Source organism: Carcharodon carcharias, chromosome 1, assembly GCF_017639515.1.
Source record: "Carcharodon carcharias isolate sCarCar2 chromosome 1, sCarCar2.pri, whole genome shotgun sequence".
NCBI lineage: Eukaryota > Metazoa > Chordata > Chondrichthyes > Lamniformes > Lamnidae > Carcharodon > Carcharodon carcharias.
This window is the reverse complement of record NC_054467.1, coordinates 103,901,743-103,920,557: the sequence shown is the minus strand read 5'-3', so window position 1 is coordinate 103,920,557 and position 18,815 is coordinate 103,901,743. Positions and strand designations below refer to the sequence as shown.

The window sequence follows — 18,815 nt, the reverse complement described above, 5'->3', positions numbered from 1 at the left end:
TTCTGGTGAGGTGGGGAGGCTTCCTCCTCCCGTCCCTGAGGACAAGGATTTCTCTCCTCACTGCCACCTCCTCCAGAAGGGCAGTAAGGCACTCATCGGAGAAATGGGGGGCCGAATGCCCTGCTGACCTGCCCTCCCACCTGCCGTGTCCACTGGCAATGCTCTCCATCACGATCTACGCCCTTTGGTGCAGCCTTCCAGGGGCTGTCAAGGCAACATTTGAATCAGCTGCCGGATCACCATTGGACCCGGCGGATATTGAGCACCTGCCCCCACCTGCCCCTTCACACTCATTCCACAGCCGCCTTAATTGGCCCACCGGCGTAAAATCGCGGTGCGCTGCCGATCTAGGCTGGCTGTTGGCTTCCTGACTGCCCTCGCTGATCCTGTACGTCAAGGGTTAAATTCTGCCCAATGCTGCATTTTACCAAGGAATGTACCTTCTGCAGACTAAGTGGTGGACTAATCACCTTAAACTCAGCAAATGAGGAGGCTATCACTTGGCTTTGATGTTTTACATTCGCTAAGTAAAACATAAGTAAAATTTCCTGGTTAGCTCTTTGACAGAATTCTTTAATGTGATTTGCTTGGACAGCTTGATGACATCACTGCACCTCGATGCTGGGAATCCTCATTAAACAACACTACAATGAATTGTACGTCAAGAGAGTTGAAGTTCTCACCACACTGATCGTTAATTGTCTCAGTAAGGAAAAGCTCCTTACCAATGATCGCAATATCTGGGCTATTGATAGTATGTAGTATGCTGCAAGTTCAACCTGACTGTGGCCAGAAAAAAAATGTGGCATGATGTATTCAATAAAATTGTCTCCATCCAACAGCAAAGGGACTTTTTAAGGTAGTCTCTACAACTGGAGGCATTGGTGTCACCTTATTTTCTTACAGCATTGCTGCTAGAGTTGGGTCTGCTTCCATGAGCATTCCAGCAACATAAATGCATGCAACAGGTACAGCAGAACACAGAAGTGCAGCAACTTGCAGAGAGTTGTCCACATTTGAACTTTGACTACAGAGCTTTACAAACACTAGTGCACATTACCAATTTTAGAAAGAATTAATTATCTATCTGTCTCTTTGATCTATGTGCTTATATTATATACAAACTGCAAGAGAATTGAGAAAGAAAAACATAATCCCTTCAGATTCCTGTTCAGCAAATATGATTTCAGAGAAACAGATTTACAGATTATACTTTTTACAAGAAAGCACCTCCATTGGGGCATTTCCACATTTTATTTACAATTTTGGAGTATCCAGTTAATAATACATTTAGATATATCCAGATAAATTTGTTAAATGTATCTATGTACAAGAAACATTTTAAATGAATAGGCATTTTAAAATTGTATATTATACAGGAAACCTGCCATTACTATTGTAAATAATTTCAAAGGCATAAAATCAATACTGTTTTCATTTTTGTCTATACAGTGGTAACCCTACAATAATCAAGAATGAATGCATTGAATGGTTTCTAACAAATATTGCAATCTGTACTGAATGCATTTGTAACATGGTCAGCATTAGCAATGTATGTTTCAAATGCAGCTGCTGTCATAAATTCTTAAATATTACCACAGTTCAATATTTGCATAAGGCATAGTGATTTTGTGAGTTTACATTTCCAGTTTGTAACAGATGCTAGCAACTGCGAAATATTCAGCTTTTGACAATGTTTTGCTTAATTCTGTATTTTGTCCCACAAGTTGTTCTTTAAACATATTCATATTGTCTTTGAGGTCAAAATAATAAAGTATTCATATATTTATAGAATAAGGCTAGTTGGTTGGTGGTGAAGCAGCTTTTTGTTCCTGCAGTAAGGTGACAACTTTCCAGTTATAACCATTTCGAAAATGTTTACTGTGCCTTTGTCATTTCTTTCTCCTTTAGTTGAAGTTGTGTGAGAATATGTAGGATGACTTGATAGCAGAATACATACTGAGCCTACACATAGGAACACAAAGTCTTTTTAAAGTTCTACTTTGTTAACAGAACATCATTACTGAGTTTAAAAAGACTTGCATTTTCTTGACTCTTTTCATGACTACAGAATGTCCCATAGCACTTTACAGCCAATGTAGTCACTGTTGTAATGAAGGAAATGCAGCAGAAAACCTGTGTACAAGCTCCCACAAATAGTAATGAAACTATCAGATCATTTTTGATTAATGATGTTAATTGAGGGATAAATATTGGGCAGGACACCAGGGATAGTGCCCCTGCTCTTTTTCGAAACAGTGTCATGGGATCTTTTACATCCACCCGAAAGAGCATACGGGATCTCGGTTTAACATCTCAACCAAAAGATGGAAAACATGTAAGTAGTAAAACATGCTATAGCCCACCTATCATCCAACTCATCAACACATAAATGATCAGAATCGGTTTCATTATTACCCCATTAAATTTGTTACAAAGGTATTTCACTGAGTAGGCTGCAATACAAAGCTCAGTAACATTTAATTGGTTTCCACTGAAGATATTTAGGACAGTGAAAAGCAGATACATGCTTCGGCCTATTACCCTGATAATTACAGTGTGCATCTTTAGATTGGACTGTTCTACACTCACCACTTTTGTACTTTTCATACTTATAAAATAAATGAACTATTGTGGTTTTATAGGCACAAAGCTTATAACAAAATTAATTTGATCTTGCACAGGTCACTTGGCCCAATGGGTCCACGTTGGCATTTACATTCCACTTGGGCCTCCTCCCACCTTTTCTCATCTAACTATAAGCATAACCATCTATTCCATTCTCCTTCATGTGCTCGTCTAGCTTCCTTTTAATGCATCTATACCATTTGCTTCAATCACTCCTTGTGATAAGGAAATCCATGTTCTCACCATGCTTGGTAAAGAAGTTTCTTCTGAATTCCCTATTTGATTTCTTGGTGACAATTTTATATTGATAATCTCTAGTTTTGCTCTTACCCACAAGTGGAAACATTTTCTCTCTGTCTACTCTATCAAAAACTCTCAATTTTAAAGACTTCTATTAGGTCATCCTCAGCCTTCTCTTTTAGATCATAAGACCACAAGACATTGGAGCAGAAGTAGGCCATTCAGCCCATCAAGTCTGCTCTGCCATTCAATGAGATCATGGCTGATCTGATAATTCTCAACTCCACTTTTCTGCCTTTTCCCCATAACCCTTGATTCCTTTACTGATTAAAAATTTTCTAAAAATCTAATTGAAAATCTGATTAAAAAGCTTTTCAAGAGAAAAAGAGACCCAGCTTTTGCTCATCCTCTCCTGATAGTTATACTCCACATTTCTGGTATCATGTCACATGAGGGGACATGTCTTAATTTTTTTTCCCTTTATTTAAATATCAAATTGATCTCCCTGAGACAGCTCTGTGCCTCGGAGTTTTCTACGATCTTTCGCACGCATGCGCAAAAGAGCATAGGCCGATTCAGCCTCCTCCCCCTGCCCGCAGAGGGAGCGCTCAGCGCTTCTGGTGCGCATCACACATCACGGGCCTTAATTGGCCCACCCACTCAAAATGGCGGCATGCGCAGCCGCCCGTGCCCACCCAACACCCCCGACGGAGAGAAAATTCTCTCCTATGTTCCTGAAAGCTCACCTCAGTCTGGATCATCCCATGTCGTTGGCATCTCATAGTTTCAACAATATGAGAAATGTCAAACTGTTGGCAGGCAAAAGGAAAAGTTAGAAAGCGCATAGCAAACAAATAAAAACACATGCAGTTAAGGCCCCATGCAACCCACAGTGATTTGAAACCAACAAAAATCCATCAAAAGGAGCATTATCATCAAACTCCCACTCTACCTATTCTCTCTAATTTATGCTGACCTTGCATCCCATATATGAAATTTACCTTCCAGTACATCAGCCAAGCTGTCATTCTTCATGTATGATCAGGAAAGTAGGCAGGTTGCTTAACCATTCAATATATTTCCAAAAGCATGGTGATCAGAAGCACAAACCCATGTGTGTTCTCAAGAGGCAGCCTAAGGGCTTTGATTGTTTTGTTTCAAATAACAAAACAATAACAAGAATACCTGGAAAAACTCAGCAGGTCTGGCAGCATCTGTGGAGAGGAATACAGTTAATGTTTCGAGTCCATATGACTCTTCAACAGAACTAAGGAAAAATAGAAATATGAGCTGGTTTAAGGGTGGGTGGGACAGGTAGAGCTGGTAGAGGGCCAGTGATAGGTGGAGATAGCCAAAAGATGTCACAGACAAAAGGACAAAGAGGTGTTGAAGGTGGTGATATTATCTAAGGAATGTGATAATGAAGGTACAGATAGCCCTAGTGGGGGTGGGTTGGGGTGAAGGGAAGGGAATGAAATAGGCTAAAAGGTAGAGATAAAACAATGGATGGAAATACATATAAAAATAATGGAAATAGGTGGGAAAAGAAAAATCTATATAAATTATTGGAAAAAAAGGGGGGTTCGGAAAGGGGGTGGGGATGGAGGAGAGAGTTCATGATCTAAAATTGTTGAACTCAATATTTAGTCCGAAAGGCTGTAAAGTGCCTTGTCGGAAGATGAGGTGCTATTCCTCCAGTTTGTGTTGAGCTTCACTGGAACAATGCAGCAGCCCAAGGACGGACATGTGGGCATGAGAGCAGGGTGCAGTGTTGAAATGGCAAGTGACAGGGAGGTCTGGGTCATGCTTGCGGACAGACTGAAGGTGTTTCGCAAAGCGGTCACCCAGTCTGCGTTTGGTCTCCCCAATCTAGAGGAAACCACATTGGGAGCAGCAAATGCAGTAGAATAAATTGAGGGAAGTGCAAGTGAAATGCTGCTTCACTTGAAAGGAGTGTTTGGGTCCTTGGACGGTGAGGAGAGGGGAAGTAAAGGGGCAGGTGATGCACCTTCTGTGGTTGCATGGCAAGGTGCCGTGGGAGGGGGTTGAGGTGTAGGGGGTGATGGAGGAGTGGACCAGGGTGTCCCAGAGGGAACGATCCCTGCGGAATGCCACCAGGGGGGTAGAAGTGAAGATGTGTTTGGTGGTGGCATCGTGCTGGAGTTGGCGGAAATGGTAGAGGATGATCCTTTGAATGCGGAGGCTGGTGGGGTGATAAGTGAGGACAAGGGTGACCCTATCATGGTTCTAGGAGGGAGAGGAAGGTGTGAGGGCGGATGCGCGGGAGATGTGCAGGACACAATTGAGGGCCCTGTCAACCACCGTGGGTGGAAAACCTTGGTTAAGGAAGAAGGAAGACATGTCAGAGGAACTGTTTTTGAAAGTGGCATCATCAGAACAGATGCGACGGAGGTGAAGAAACTGAGAGAATGGGCTGGAGTCCTTACAGGAAGTGGGGTGTGAGGAGCTGTAGTCGAGATAGCTGTGAGAGTCGGCAGGCTTGTAATAAATATTGGTGGACACTCTATCAGAAATTGAGACAGAGAGGTCAAGGAAGGGGAGGGAAGTGTCAGAGATGGACCATGTGAAAATGATGGAGGGGTGGAAATTAGAAGCAAAATTAATAAATTTTTCCAGGTCCAGAGGAGAGCATGAAGCAGCACTGAAGCAATCATCGATGTACCGGAGAAAGAGTTGTGGGTGGGGGCCAGAGTAGGACTGGAACAAGGAATGTTCCACATACCCCATAAAGAGACAGGCATAACTGGGGCCCATGCGGGTACCCATAGCCATACCTTTTATTTGGAGGAAGAGAGAGGAGTTTAAGGAGAAATTGTTCAGCGTGAGAACAAGTTCAGCCAGACGGAGGAGAGTAGTGGTGGATGGGGATTGTTCGGGCCTCTGTTCGAGGAAGAAACGGAGAGCGATCAGACCATCCCGATGGGGGATGGAGGTGTAGAGGGATTGGACATCCATGGTGAAGAGGAGGCGGTTGGGGCTAGGGAAATTGAAATTGTTGATATGATACAGGGTATGAGAGGAATCACAGATGTAGGTGGGAAGGGACTGGACAAGGGGAGAGAGAATGGAGTCAACATAGCAAGAAATGAGTTCCATGAGGCAGAGACAGGCTGACACGATCGGTCTGCCGGGACAGTCCTGTTTCTGGATTTTGGGTAGGAGGTAAAAACGGGCCGTCTGAGGTCAGGAGACTATGAGGTTGGAAGCTGTGGAAGGAAGATCTCCAGAGGAGATGAGGTCAGTAACAGTCCTGCAAACAATGGCTTGATGTTCAGTGGTGGGGTCATGGTCCAGTGGGAGGTAGAAGGAAGTGTCTGCGAGTTGACGCTCAGCCTCTGTGAGGTAGAAGTCAGTATGCCAGACAACAACAGCACCACCCTTGTCAGCAAGTTTGATGACAAAGTCAGGGTTGGACCTGAGAGAACAGAGTGCAGCAACCGAAATCTTATACCTTTTTAAGTCAAGCATGATCAACTCAAGCCATTGTTCAAGCCTAGGTTTCACCAATGCAAATTACTGAGGTTCACTAGATGCTGTAAGGCAGATAAAGTTCAAAGACACGTCTGCTGCTTTTTTTCAGTTTCCCTCCATCCCACTGCAGAACAAAGTAATCGGTAGAAATCTTACTTTCGTCCAACTTTTGCAATCCTGCCATATATAGGACAACCAATGCATGCTGTGACTTTAATTGTTAAAATCACACTGATGACATCACATACTTGTTGCTTTTGGGTCCATTTTTGTAATGAAGTCATCTGAAATGCATTTCTTAATTATATGACATCAAAATAACTTGCGTTAAGATAGTGCCTTTAACGTAGTGAAACATCCCAGGCACTTCACAGGAGAGGTTATCAAACATAATTTGACTCTGAGTCACTTAAGGTGGCATTTTGATAGATGGCCAAAAGCTTGGGAAAAGAAGTAGGTTTTAAGGAACATCTTAAAAGGAGAGGGATGTAGAGGTGAAGATGTTTAGGAAGAAAATTCCAGAGTTTAGAATCTACACAGTATAAGGCAATGCCACCAATGTGTAGCAATTTAAGTTGTGCTCGCTCAAGAGACCAGACTTGGAAGACCATTGGTATTTCAGAGGGTTATAAGACTGGAAGAGATAATAGGGAAAGGGAAGGATGAGGCCACTGAGGGGTTTGGGAACAAAGATGATCACTTTAAAATCAAGACATTGCCAAACTGAGAGACAACATAGGTGAACCAGTGGATGATGGGTGACTGGGACTAAGTGCGAGCAGCAGAGTAATGCAATTATTTTGATCATAGTCCCAGGCTAAATAGACCTTTTGTTATATAGTATAATCAAAATCTTTCCATTCAATTCAAGTTTTGAATTGCCACACAATAAACCAAATTAAACCAAGAAATGTAGTGAAAATTTTAGAATCATGGAATGGTTACAGCATAGGAGGAGGCCATTCAGCATGTCATCTCTGTGCTGGCTCTTTGCAAGAGCAACTCAGCTAATCCCACACCCTGCCCTTGCCCTGGTGAACCCAACTGTGTCCCCCAATCTGAAAAACAACTGTTCACCACTACATTCTGCTTCTGGTCACTCAGCTAACATTGTATCCAATGCTACCACTATCCTTTTATTCCATGGGCTTCAATTTTGCTGGCACTTTATTGAAGTATTTTGAAAGTCCATACAGACCATGTCAACTACATTACTGTCATCAAGCATCTTTGTTACCTCAGCAAAAAAGTCAATCAAGTTAGTTAAACACAATTTGTCTTTGCCAAATCTGTGCTGACTTTCCCTAATTAATAGACACATGTCCACGTGATTGTTAAATTTGTCCTGGATTATTGTTTCTAAAAGCTTTTCCATCATTGAAGTTAAACTGACTGACCTAGAGTTGATGGGTTTATCCTTACAACTTTTTTTGAATAAGGGTATAATATTTGTAATTCTCCCAACCTCTGGCATCACCTCCATATTCGAGGAGGACTGGAAGATTATGGCCAGTGCCTCTGCAATTTCCATCCTTACGTCCCTCAGTATCCTTTGATGCATTCCATTGGATCCTGGTTATGTATCAACTTAAAGTACAGCCAGCCTTTCTAATACCTCTTCTTTATCATGTTTTTTCTAATTCATTCAAGGGATGTGGGCTTTGCTGGCTAGGCGAGCATTTATTGCCCATTTAGTATTGTAACTACCTCCTCTTTCACTATGAGTTGGGTAGCATCTTCTTCCTTGGTAAAGACAGACACAAAGTACTAATTTAGTACCTCAGCTGTAACTGCTACCTCCATGTGTAGGCCTCTGCTTTGATCCCTAATCAACCCCCCCCACTCCACCCTCTTCCTCATCCCCTTACTACTCCTTTCTATTTATATGGTTATAGAAGACCTTTGGATACCTTTTATGTAAACTGCCAGTCTCTTCTCATGCTCTCTCTTTGCCTCTCTGATGTCCTTTTTCAATTCCCCTTTGAAATTTCTGTATTCAGCCTGGTTCTCACTTGAATTATAAACCCGATAACTGTAATATGGCCCCTTTTCATGCTTCATCCTACTCTCTATCTCTTGTATTCCAGGAAGCTCTGGCTGTGTTTGTCCTACCTTCCCACCCTATGTGGGAATGTACCTCAATTAAATCTGAACCACCTGTTTGTTTCTATTCAATTAACTGGCACAAGGTTAGAATTGATATTGCAAACTACAATTTCCCAAACAAAGTGGACTGAGGTAGGTGGAGGTACAAAATTGTACAACCTAATTACATCCAGGTTTAATCTGCTGTTTACCATTCAGCACAGGACCAAATGGAAATCATCACCCCGAAGTGGATGAAGCAGTTCTGGAAAAGTGAGTGAATGACAAAAAACAAACTTCTTCTAATTGGCTATATGTTAAATTATGAGTTTATCCCTCCTTCTTTAGAATGAATGCTCTTGGCGATGGGAAGGAGCAGAAAAATTATTAGATTACAGTAAGAAGAAATAATTTTCCTGACCCTGTGAAGGAATTGTACACATTATATTGCGGCCCTGCGTGAAGTACTTGAGGATTTATTTCAGGCTGCATAGTTTAATGTGCTGGATTAGTTACTTTACCCACTACGTCACCCTTCCCTCACAGCGTGTCACTGCTAAACTTCATCTTCATAATTACAAACTGTTGAAAATTAAAAATCTTTACACATCCTTATAATCAGGGCCTGCAATAAAACTTGCTACAATGTTTGTTCAAATGATAATAAAATGGTCCAAACTTTTATTTCTGTTGGAAGAACGCTTATTGCTGCTGAATGTAAGCATCAAACCATCATATGCAAACCACCTGGATCATCAAGCCCCTTTTGACGCAGCCATCTATCAGCCAAGAGTCCCAAGGATCAGTTCTAATCAAAACATGCTGTATAGCTCCAGATACAATAAGAAACATGCTTTCTGCAGGTGTAGTACACTAAATTAAATACAGAAGGCATTTCCTGTGCTTTTATTTTTTAAAAAAAAGTTATGTTTCCATTTTTCTTCCTCTGGAGGATTTAATTGCTTGCTGGGGTATTACAGGTACTAACAGTCCACAAATACTCGTGCACAGGGCCAAGTTCCATACATAAGCCTAGACAGTGAATGTCTGAAGATAATTTGACTACACATAACAGGCAAGCTAGACCTATTCTGCAAAAAAAAACATTCCTGTAGCGCCATTCACAACTGCAGGATATGCAAAAGTGCTTTACAGTCATGAGGTACATGTGAATTGTCAACATTGTAATATAGGAAATGCAGCAGCCAATTTGTGTTCAGCAAGCTCTCACAAACAGCGATGTGACAATGATCAGATTACCTGTTTTTGTCATGTTGATCGAGGGATAAATATTTGTCAAGACACCTTTTTTTTGAAATAGTGCCCAAGGATCATTTACATCTGACATGGAGCAGACTGTTCAAATCTCATCCAAAAGATTGCACCTCTGACAGTGCAGCACTTGTCAACTGAGATCCTTGCGCCCAAGTCACCAGATTGTGACATGTATCTACAGCTTTCTGATTTAGAGGCAAAAATATGACCAACTGAGCCATGATTGACACTGCCTGATATCTCAACTGATATCTACATTTCTGTAGTCACAGCAAGTGTTTTGGACTTGAACCCTGACTGAACATTCCCTTTCCTAGCTTAGAGGAGCCGAATTTAATTATTGTCTACAACTGTTGCTATGGCTTACCTTAAGCTAATACAGGGCTAATTTGGTCCAAGGGCTGAACCTGTATAGTTCATTAGCACATTGAGCTGTACCTTTTATTCACTGACCACAAACATAGCCATTGAAGCTTTAGCTGAAGGTGAAAACATTCTATATTTTACTTGTCCTAAATGACAGGATGAGCAAATAGCTTTAATTTACATCAAGTTTAAAGACAACTATCCAATATGAATTCTACCCATTAATATTTTCTATTACTGTTAATACAGCTACTAGGGACAATTAACTTCAGCTTCATGCCATCCGCCCAAGTGCAGATCTATTGTATAATTTCCTTGAGACTTCATTTTAGTTGCATCTCCTACTGGAGAACATATCAACTATTTTCTGGAAGTTGAAGTATTACTATGGACATGTATTTGTAATTGCTATTTCTCTTTTGGTGAGCTGATCCCTATGTACCCTTGAGAAAGGATGTCTTACCCTCAATTGCTAACTATTAGATCAAGTCATTCTGACAAATACATTGCACAAAACTTCAAATTCCTAAACAAATGATAATTTAGATTTATTTCTTCTGTGTCTGAACACATGGTAATCCTTCTAATATTTCAGTTTGTTACTGTTATCTAACGGCAATTTTTTCCATAAATACACTATGTATTGTAGCAAAAATACATGGTTTAAATGAAATCTGGGTTCCTTTGTTGATTACATAACTCAAGCTCAGTACCTCCAAATTCCAGTGACCCCACCCGGAGTTTAGATAGCATGGGTAGTCCCTTGCTCACCATTGACAAGTACTTGGGCCACTAGTATGGTATCTAGGATGCCTGCTATTGCAGCAATGCTGACTTAAAGGACCCAAGTTGGGGGTGGTCTTACCCCACCACCTTTCCCTGGAAGCTAAGCCTAGGCTCCCCTCAGTTGCTGTCTTACAAAAAGGGCTATTTAAAAATATATATTTTTTTAATTCTGGGAATCCAATATTTGGGGACCCAAGCCATGACCACAGATTGAAGCCCCAGTTTGTCCCTACATCTACTTTTTGGTTGGGCAGTATATGTTTGGCTGGATTTACAGTCTCTGAGGGGTGGGATGGCAGGTTGGGGAGGGGGATGGGGTGCAATGGGGCTGGCATAAGATTGGGCACTATGCCAAGGACACTGTTACTGGTGCCTACCTGGCCACCAATTGAGACCCTTAAGTGGCCAATTAATGATCATTTGATTGTCTGGCAGCTCTTGAAGGTGGGATTCTCTCCCCAGGTGGGAGTGGAAGTCTCACCTCATGCCAATTAACAGCCCAACAGCCAAGTGGAGGGCAGCTAGCCCCCTGACTTTTACTCCGGGGTTGGGAGGGGGAGTCAGGGATCCACCCCCATAAAATCCAGGCCCTTGTCTCACCAGGTTTAACTTCCTTGACTATATTCTGCATCTCAATAATGGCTTGGGATGCAGGAACTCTTGGAGCTTTTATGGTGATGGCTTTGTAAAGATTTTGTGCAAATAAAATGCATTCCCCAAAGGGCCATTCTTAGGTTAAACCGAGATATAAAATGTCAGGGTCCTAGTCCATTATCCAACCATTCTGGTATGTTTTTGCCAAAACTTTTGGCGGACATATACCAATGCTCCCTGTAAGTTGCTCATGCACACTGTCCAGGCTGTTTGAAGTTGGATCCTTTAAAATATTGCATGTGCATGGCTTTCCAAAAAATTTTGAGGTACCATGCCTTCAAATAGGTTGAGTACAATAAAAAATATTTAGAGTTGACATTTGTCTATACTGCAAAGGAATATGGATTTTCAGCCACACAAGGTAAGGATGATATAAGATACTTTGATATTGATTTTTAATTAATGTGCAACCCATGGTATTCAATTTGATTTTGACCCCATTCTTCCCTTTTATTAAAACATTAGCACAATCTCACCAGTAAGAAACCCGAAATTTCATTACCAATACTTCCCAGTTTGCATGTGGATTGCAGAGCTCAATTTTGCCAAATTACTTAATAGCCACATTCATGTAATTTTTCATTTTTTTTTTGCATATTATGTACCTTTGCATAATCTACACCTGAGATTAAGGTTTTTTTCAATGTAAAATGGTTTGTTACATGCAAAATGGTGGCATGCCTTTGCATCAAGATAGCAGTGCTCATAATTCAGTGCTGATCATTTTTGCTGGGCAAAAACATAGAGGAGGAAATTGTATTGATATAGCAGCTCTCACATTCTCAGGGAATCTCAAGTGTCAATGAATTACCTTTGAACTGTTGTTTTATAGGCAAGCATGGCAGCTAATTTGTACACAGCCAGGCCTCACAAACACCAATGAGATAAATGTTCAATTAATCTGTTTTAGAAGGTGCTAATGCAGGGATAAATGTTAGCCATAGCACTTCTCTCCCTTGAAAAGTGCCATGGCGCTTTTTATGTCCACCTGAACAAAAAATGGGGCCTCAATTTACCGTCTCATCTGAAAGATAACAGCTCCAACAATGCAGCGCTTGCTTGGTAATAACCTAGTCTTGCACGTCGGTGCTTGTTCTCAAATCCCTGGAATGGTAAATTTAGGAGGGTTTCATATAAATTCATATGTTGAAAAATACTTACATCAAGACCTTTACTGATGAATGTCAACACTGCATCTAGACAAATAAGGGTCCCAGAACGACCAATTCCTGCACTACAGTGGGCAATAATGGGGGTAGAACATTTGATATATCTCATGTAGCTGAGAAAGGTGACTAATTGTTCTGGTTGTTCTGGGGTCCCATGGTCTGGCCAGGCAGTAAAGTTCAGATGGGTTACTTGCCGTGACTCGCCACTCTGTACAAACAAAAGGATGATTTTAGTCAGAGAATTTAAACCACAAACAACCCCTGCCCTGAAACAGCAAAAAAATATTCTGATGGAGATGTCAGGGCTGTTTTTCCTGTGGGCCCTGAACCTGGATGTGCCACAATTGCAATGATCTGAGCCTGCCTGTATTGGAGGTTTCAGGCTATTTAAGAGGCTTGGAACTAAGCTGATGGTGGCTCATCCCAAGCAGTGCCAAATTCCCAGAGATAGAGGAGGAAAGTCAGTTGTTCAGGCTGACTGGCCGCTGTCATAAAACAGCAGAAAGAACTATGCCACTGTCAACCCTCAAGTTGATGTCCTTGTAAAAACAAAAAAAAAAGCAGATTTACCTTGGGGATAATATTCCCCTGAAGAAAAGTCATAAGGACTCGAAACGTTAACTCTTTTTTTTCTCTCCTGTTAGACCTGCTGATTTTTTCCAGCATTTTCTGTTTTTGTTTACCTTTGGGGGGGTGGGGATGCCCTACCTGCTTGCTGCCTACACCTCTCTAGTCAGATAAGGACTAGCAAAGGACCTAAGGCTTACTTTTTCCATGTGCTCTTCAAAATGGCCATCAGGGACAATACTGGAAGAAAATGAGGCAGAGAGTGAGAAATGCCTCCTTTCACCTCACTTAATTGACTGTCCATATTCTGTGTCTTTTGCAGCTAGCATTAGATGCACAAAAATGGTGCACCGGCCAGTTGACGCCCCCACCAATGGTCTAGCCAACAGCTGTGACATGAAAGTGCAAACAGTTATGCATTTAGCACTTTGTGGCATATTGTCTGTTGGCACAGTAAACTAATTGTACCATTAAAAAAAATCACAATTTAGCTAATCTATTTGCACATACCTGTAAGTCAATCATCTCAATTTTCCGAATAATAAAGTCTTCCAATGGCTGGCAACTTTGAAGAATTATCTTAATCTTGTTGTTTATTATTATTGACTTTCCCTGAAGTTCTGGCCAGTATCTTTGACATTTGACCTTTCCTCCTTCGACCTCCAGGGTCATCATAGCAATGATATTAGACTCCTGTTCCCAAACCATTTGCCAAAAGTCTGCCAGTGTATGAGGTAGAGGTCCTTGACATGCAATATATGTATAGTCTTTCTTATCCACTGGTATTTTTATAAAGCTGGCATTAATGTATCCTTGCTCTTCTCCAAGAGGAACTCGTGTGCCATCATCTGCAATTAATAAGTAATTAATTGTATTTCTACATTAAATCTCCACATCTAATATCTATCAGTCGTGTCTTTATATTTGTATGAATACTCAACAGGAAGTAAGGTTATTAAATAAAAAATTAATGACATCCTTGTTTTTGAAAGTGGTGTAAAAAGATTACCACAGTTATATATTAAATATTGAACTCTACTTATTTCCTTCTACATGAGAAAAATGAACGTACTATCACTAAATTTGCGGATGATACAAAAATAAGTGGGAAGGCAAGTGGTGAAGATGACACAAGAGGTCTCCAGAGACAGACAGACAGGTTAAGTGAGTGGGCAAAAAAGTGGCAGATAGAATATAATGTGGCAAAATGTGAGTTATGCATTTTGGCAGGAAGAATAGAGGAGCTGAATATTATTTAAATGGAGAAAGACTGCAGAAGGCTGCAGTACAGAGGGATTTGGGAGGCCTTGTGCTTGAATCCCAAAAAGCTAACATACAAGTTCAACAGGTAATAGGGAAGGCAAATGGAATGTTGGCCTTTATTTCAAAGAGAATGGAATATAAAAATAGGGAAGTCTTGCTAAAACTATACAGGCACTAATTAGACCACACCAGAATACTTGGAATAGTTTTGGTTCCCTTATCTAACAAAATATATACTGGCATTGGAGGCAGTCCAGAGAAGGTTCACTAGGTTGATTCTGGGTATGGAAAGATTTTCTTATAAGGAGAGGTTGTGTAGATTGGTCCTCTGGTCATTGGAGTTTAGAAGAATGAGATGTGACCTTATTGAAACATGTAGGGCAGAATTTTTCAGTCGGCGTGCAAGAGTGGGCCTAATGTGCTGACGCGTAAAATGACTTGCGATGATGGGTGTGCATCCTGACGTCATTGTGCAGCCCCGTGATATTTCGTTTGGTGGGCCTGACAATGTTAAATGGCCTATTAAGGTCATTATGAAAGTACTTCATGTAATTAATTACGCTGCCCGTCCAACCTTAAGGCTGGCAGGCAGGTGAAAAGCCCAAGCAGCCTTTGCGTTTTTCAGGAAACTTCATCCATGAACGGATGAGGTTTCCTAAAGCTTTTATTAAATAAATAAATAATTTTCCCGAAATATAAAAACATGTCCCATCTCATGTGACAGTCATATGAGAGGACATGTTTAAATAACTTCTAAAATCTTTTACTTAATTATTTTAATATCGATTCAATCTCCCTGAGGCAGCTCTGTGCCTCAGGGAGATTGACGTGCTGGTCTGCACGCATGTGTGTGAAAGAACGCTGGCCCCGACTCTCCCTCCTCCCTCCGCCTGCACAGGTAGCGCTGAGCACTGCGGCTCTGGTCTTATGCTGGGCAGGCCTTAATTGGCCTGCCCGTGCAAAATGGAGATGTGGAGCCGATTGTGGGCGGTGATCAGCTCAGTGACTGCCCCCATCGAGTCCGCCCACCATATGAAAATTTCTGTCCATAAGATATTTTGGGGACTTGACAGGGTAGATGCTGAGGTAGTTTCCCCTTGTGGGAGAGTCTAGGACCAGAGGGCATAATCTCACAGTAAGGGGTCACCCATTTAAAATAGAGACGAGGAGGAATTTCTTCTCTGAGAGGGTAGTTAATCTGTGGAATCCTTTACTGTAGAAGTTGGGTCATTCAGTATATTCAAAGTGGAGATAGGCAGATTTTTAATCAGTAAGGGGATCAAGGGTTATGGGAAAAAGGCAGGGAAGTGGAGTTGAGGATTATCAGATCAGCCATGATCTCATTGAATGGTGGAGCAGACTCGATGGGTCGAATGGCTTACTTTTGGTCATATGTCTTATGGTTTTATGGACAATTAAATAAATATCCTGAGCTTTAAAAGCAGTGGTTTTGTGCATGGAGGATGATACTGGGACCGGAGGCTGAGCTATAAAAAGGTTGTTTTCATGCCTAGCCTCAGAAATGTAGTGAGTATATAAGTAACATTCAATATTTGCTCATTTAGTGTGTTCCATCCAGAGACGTGCTTTGTCACCAGACTAACTAGTGGGATTAAACGTTTTGAAGTTGCACCCTAACTTTCCAGAGATAGTCCTGCAATACTCTAGGTTATGAAACATTGCAATGCACACTTTTCATCCATTTGTGTTATAGGAGATATTTCTATGGTTCAAGGAGCACAGAAGCAGTAATGTTTCAGTGTGTCAAGAAGCTAATGATTCCTAATTAGGAGATCTATAGTTCCCCACATTTCATGTTTTGAACGAATGATACAGTGCATTAACTTTACAGTATAGTCAGTGCTGTCTAAATCTATTAAGAACAATAAGAGATAGGAGCTGGGTTGGCCATTAGGCCTTTCAAGACTGCTCTGCCATTTAATAAGATTGTGGCTGATCTTATACTTCAACTCCACCTTCTACTGCTATCCTCTATCTTTTAATTCTCTTCGTACCCAAAAATCTAACGACCTCTTGTCTTGAACATACTCAGCGACTGAGCATTCACTGCTCCCTGGGATAGAGAATTCCAATGACTCATAACCCTCTCGGTGAAGAAATTTCTCATCTCAGTCATATTCACTTCCCTTCTCAATTTCTTGGTACTCCTTTGCTGAATTTTAAAATTCTCCCAATCCTCAGGTTAACTACATTTTTTGACAACGTTATAAGCCTCTTTCTTTGATCTAACTTAAACTGCTTTTGTTAGCCTTGGTTGGACCACTATTTCCTTGGGGCTTATGCTTTAAAGAAAAGTATATTTGCTGCAAATTATGTATTAATTCTTCAAATGCCAGAATTGCTTGTCCACCACTGCCTTTACGGTCGAAGACACAAAAAGCATTCTGGAAACAATGGGGATCCATGGATCTAGCAAGAATGGAGATCTAAAAGAAATCAATATAAGTAAAGAAATAGCACTGGAGATATTAATGGGGCAAAGTGGTGAAAAAATCCCCTGTACCTGATGACCTGCATCCTATGGTTTTTAAAAAGGTAGCTGCAGAGATAGCGGGCACATTAGTTTTGACCTCCTAGAATTCCTTGGATTCTAGAAAAGTTCCCAAGGATTGGAAGATAGCGAGCATAGCCCTGCTATTTAAGAAAAGAAGAGAGAAAACTGGGAATTGTTAGCCTAGCAGCAGAAGTAGGCAAAATACTAAAAACTATTAGTTGGAACGTGACGACAAGGCACTTAGAAATCATAATATGATTAAGCAGAATCAACACAGATTTTTGAAATAAATAATATTTGACAAATCTGTTAGAGGTTTTTGAGGATGTGGCTAATAAGAGGGACAAGGGGGAACATTGGATGTAGTATTTGCATTTTAATAAAGTATTTGTTCAGGTGCCACACAAGGGGCTGTTACAAATATTAGGGAATCATTGGTTAGGGGTAATATGTAAGCATGGATTGGGGATTGGTTGACAGAAAGCAAAATAGGAATAAATGAGACATTTTTAGGTTGGCAGGCTGCAACTAGCGGTGTACCACCACAAGGCTGAGTACTTGGGCCTGAGCTATTTACTATCTATATTAATAACATAGATGAGGGGAGAGTATAACGTATCCAGTTTAGTGACTATACAAAGTTAGGTGGGAAAGTAAGCAGTGAATTGTGTGCAAAGAGGCTGCAGACGAATATAGATATTTGGGTGAGTGGGCAAGAACACGGTAGATGGAATACAATGTGGCAAAATGTGAAGTTATCCACTTTGAAAGGAAAAATGATAAAACAGAATATTTTTTGAATAGTGAGAGACTGGGAAAGCTTTTCATTCTGGGGGACTTAGGTGTCCTTGTACATGAAGCACAGAAAGTTAACACGCAGGTACAGTGAACAATTAGGAAGGCAAGTATGTTAGCTTTTGTTACAAAGGGCTTCGAGTATAAAGGCAAAAAAGTCTTCCTGCAATTGTACAGGGTATTGGTGAGGCCATACTTGGGGTACTAAGTGCATTTTTGGTCTCCTTGCCTAAGGAAGGACATACTTGTCTGAAAGGGAGTGCAACCAAAGTTTGTGAGACTGGTTCCTAGAATGAGGTGATTGTCCTATGGGGAGAGAGAGGCCTACATTTCCTCAAGTTTAGAAGAATGAGAAGTGATCTAATTGAAACATATAAAATTTTTACAGGACTTGACAGTGTAGCTGCTGAGAAAATGGTCCCCCTAGTTGGGGAACCTACAACTTAGGGTAACAGTCTCTAAATAGGATCATCAAGTATTTGTTTAATATCTCTGCCATTTCCTTGTTTCCCATTATAATTTTACCCTTCGCTGTCTCAGTGGGCCCATGTTTACTTTCACTAATCTCTTCCTATTTACATACCTATAAAAACCCTTACAATCTGTTTTGATGCCTTTTGCCAGTCTACTCACATATTCACTTCCCTTCTCAATTTCTTGGTACTCCTTTGCTGAATTTTAAAATCCTCCCAATCCTCAGGTTAACTACTTTTTTGACAAGATTATAAGCCTCTTTCTTTGATCTAACTTTAACTGCTTTTGTTAGCCTTGGTTGGACAACTATTTCCTTGGGGCTTATGCTTTAAAGAAAAGTATATTTGCTGCAAATTATGTATTAATTCTTCAAATGCCAGAGTTGCTTGTCCACCACCATATCTTTTAATCTAGACTCATAGGGCAGAATATTATGCTTGGCGTGCAGGCGCGCGCGTGACATGCCCAAGTGTAAAATGATGAGCAATGACGTCAGGTGACCGTCT

General features: G+C 41.0%; 1 protein-coding gene across 5 annotated transcripts in view; it reads right to left on the bottom strand.

The window, feature by feature from the left end:
- Positions 1-1,210: 1,210 nt before the first annotated feature.
- ptpn13 (protein tyrosine phosphatase non-receptor type 13) overlaps positions 1,211-18,815 on the bottom strand; it is a 270,908-nt gene continuing 253,303 nt past the window's right edge. For 4 of the 5 annotated variants that reach the window (XM_041195983.1, XM_041195993.1, XM_041196006.1 and 1 more), the window contains 4 exons: positions 13,773-14,110; positions 12,688-12,903; positions 3,615-3,677; positions 1,211-1,965 (listed from right to left, as the gene is read on the bottom strand). In XM_041195983.1, the coding sequence (XP_041051917.1) occupies positions 1,879-1,965; positions 3,615-3,677; positions 12,688-12,903; positions 13,773-14,110 (704 nt within the window). In that variant the 3' untranslated portion in view covers positions 1,211-1,878. Of the gene's footprint in view, positions 1,966-3,614; positions 3,678-12,687; positions 12,904-13,772; positions 14,111-18,815 lie in introns of those variants that run through there. The other variant, XM_041196016.1, reaches the window with a different exon arrangement.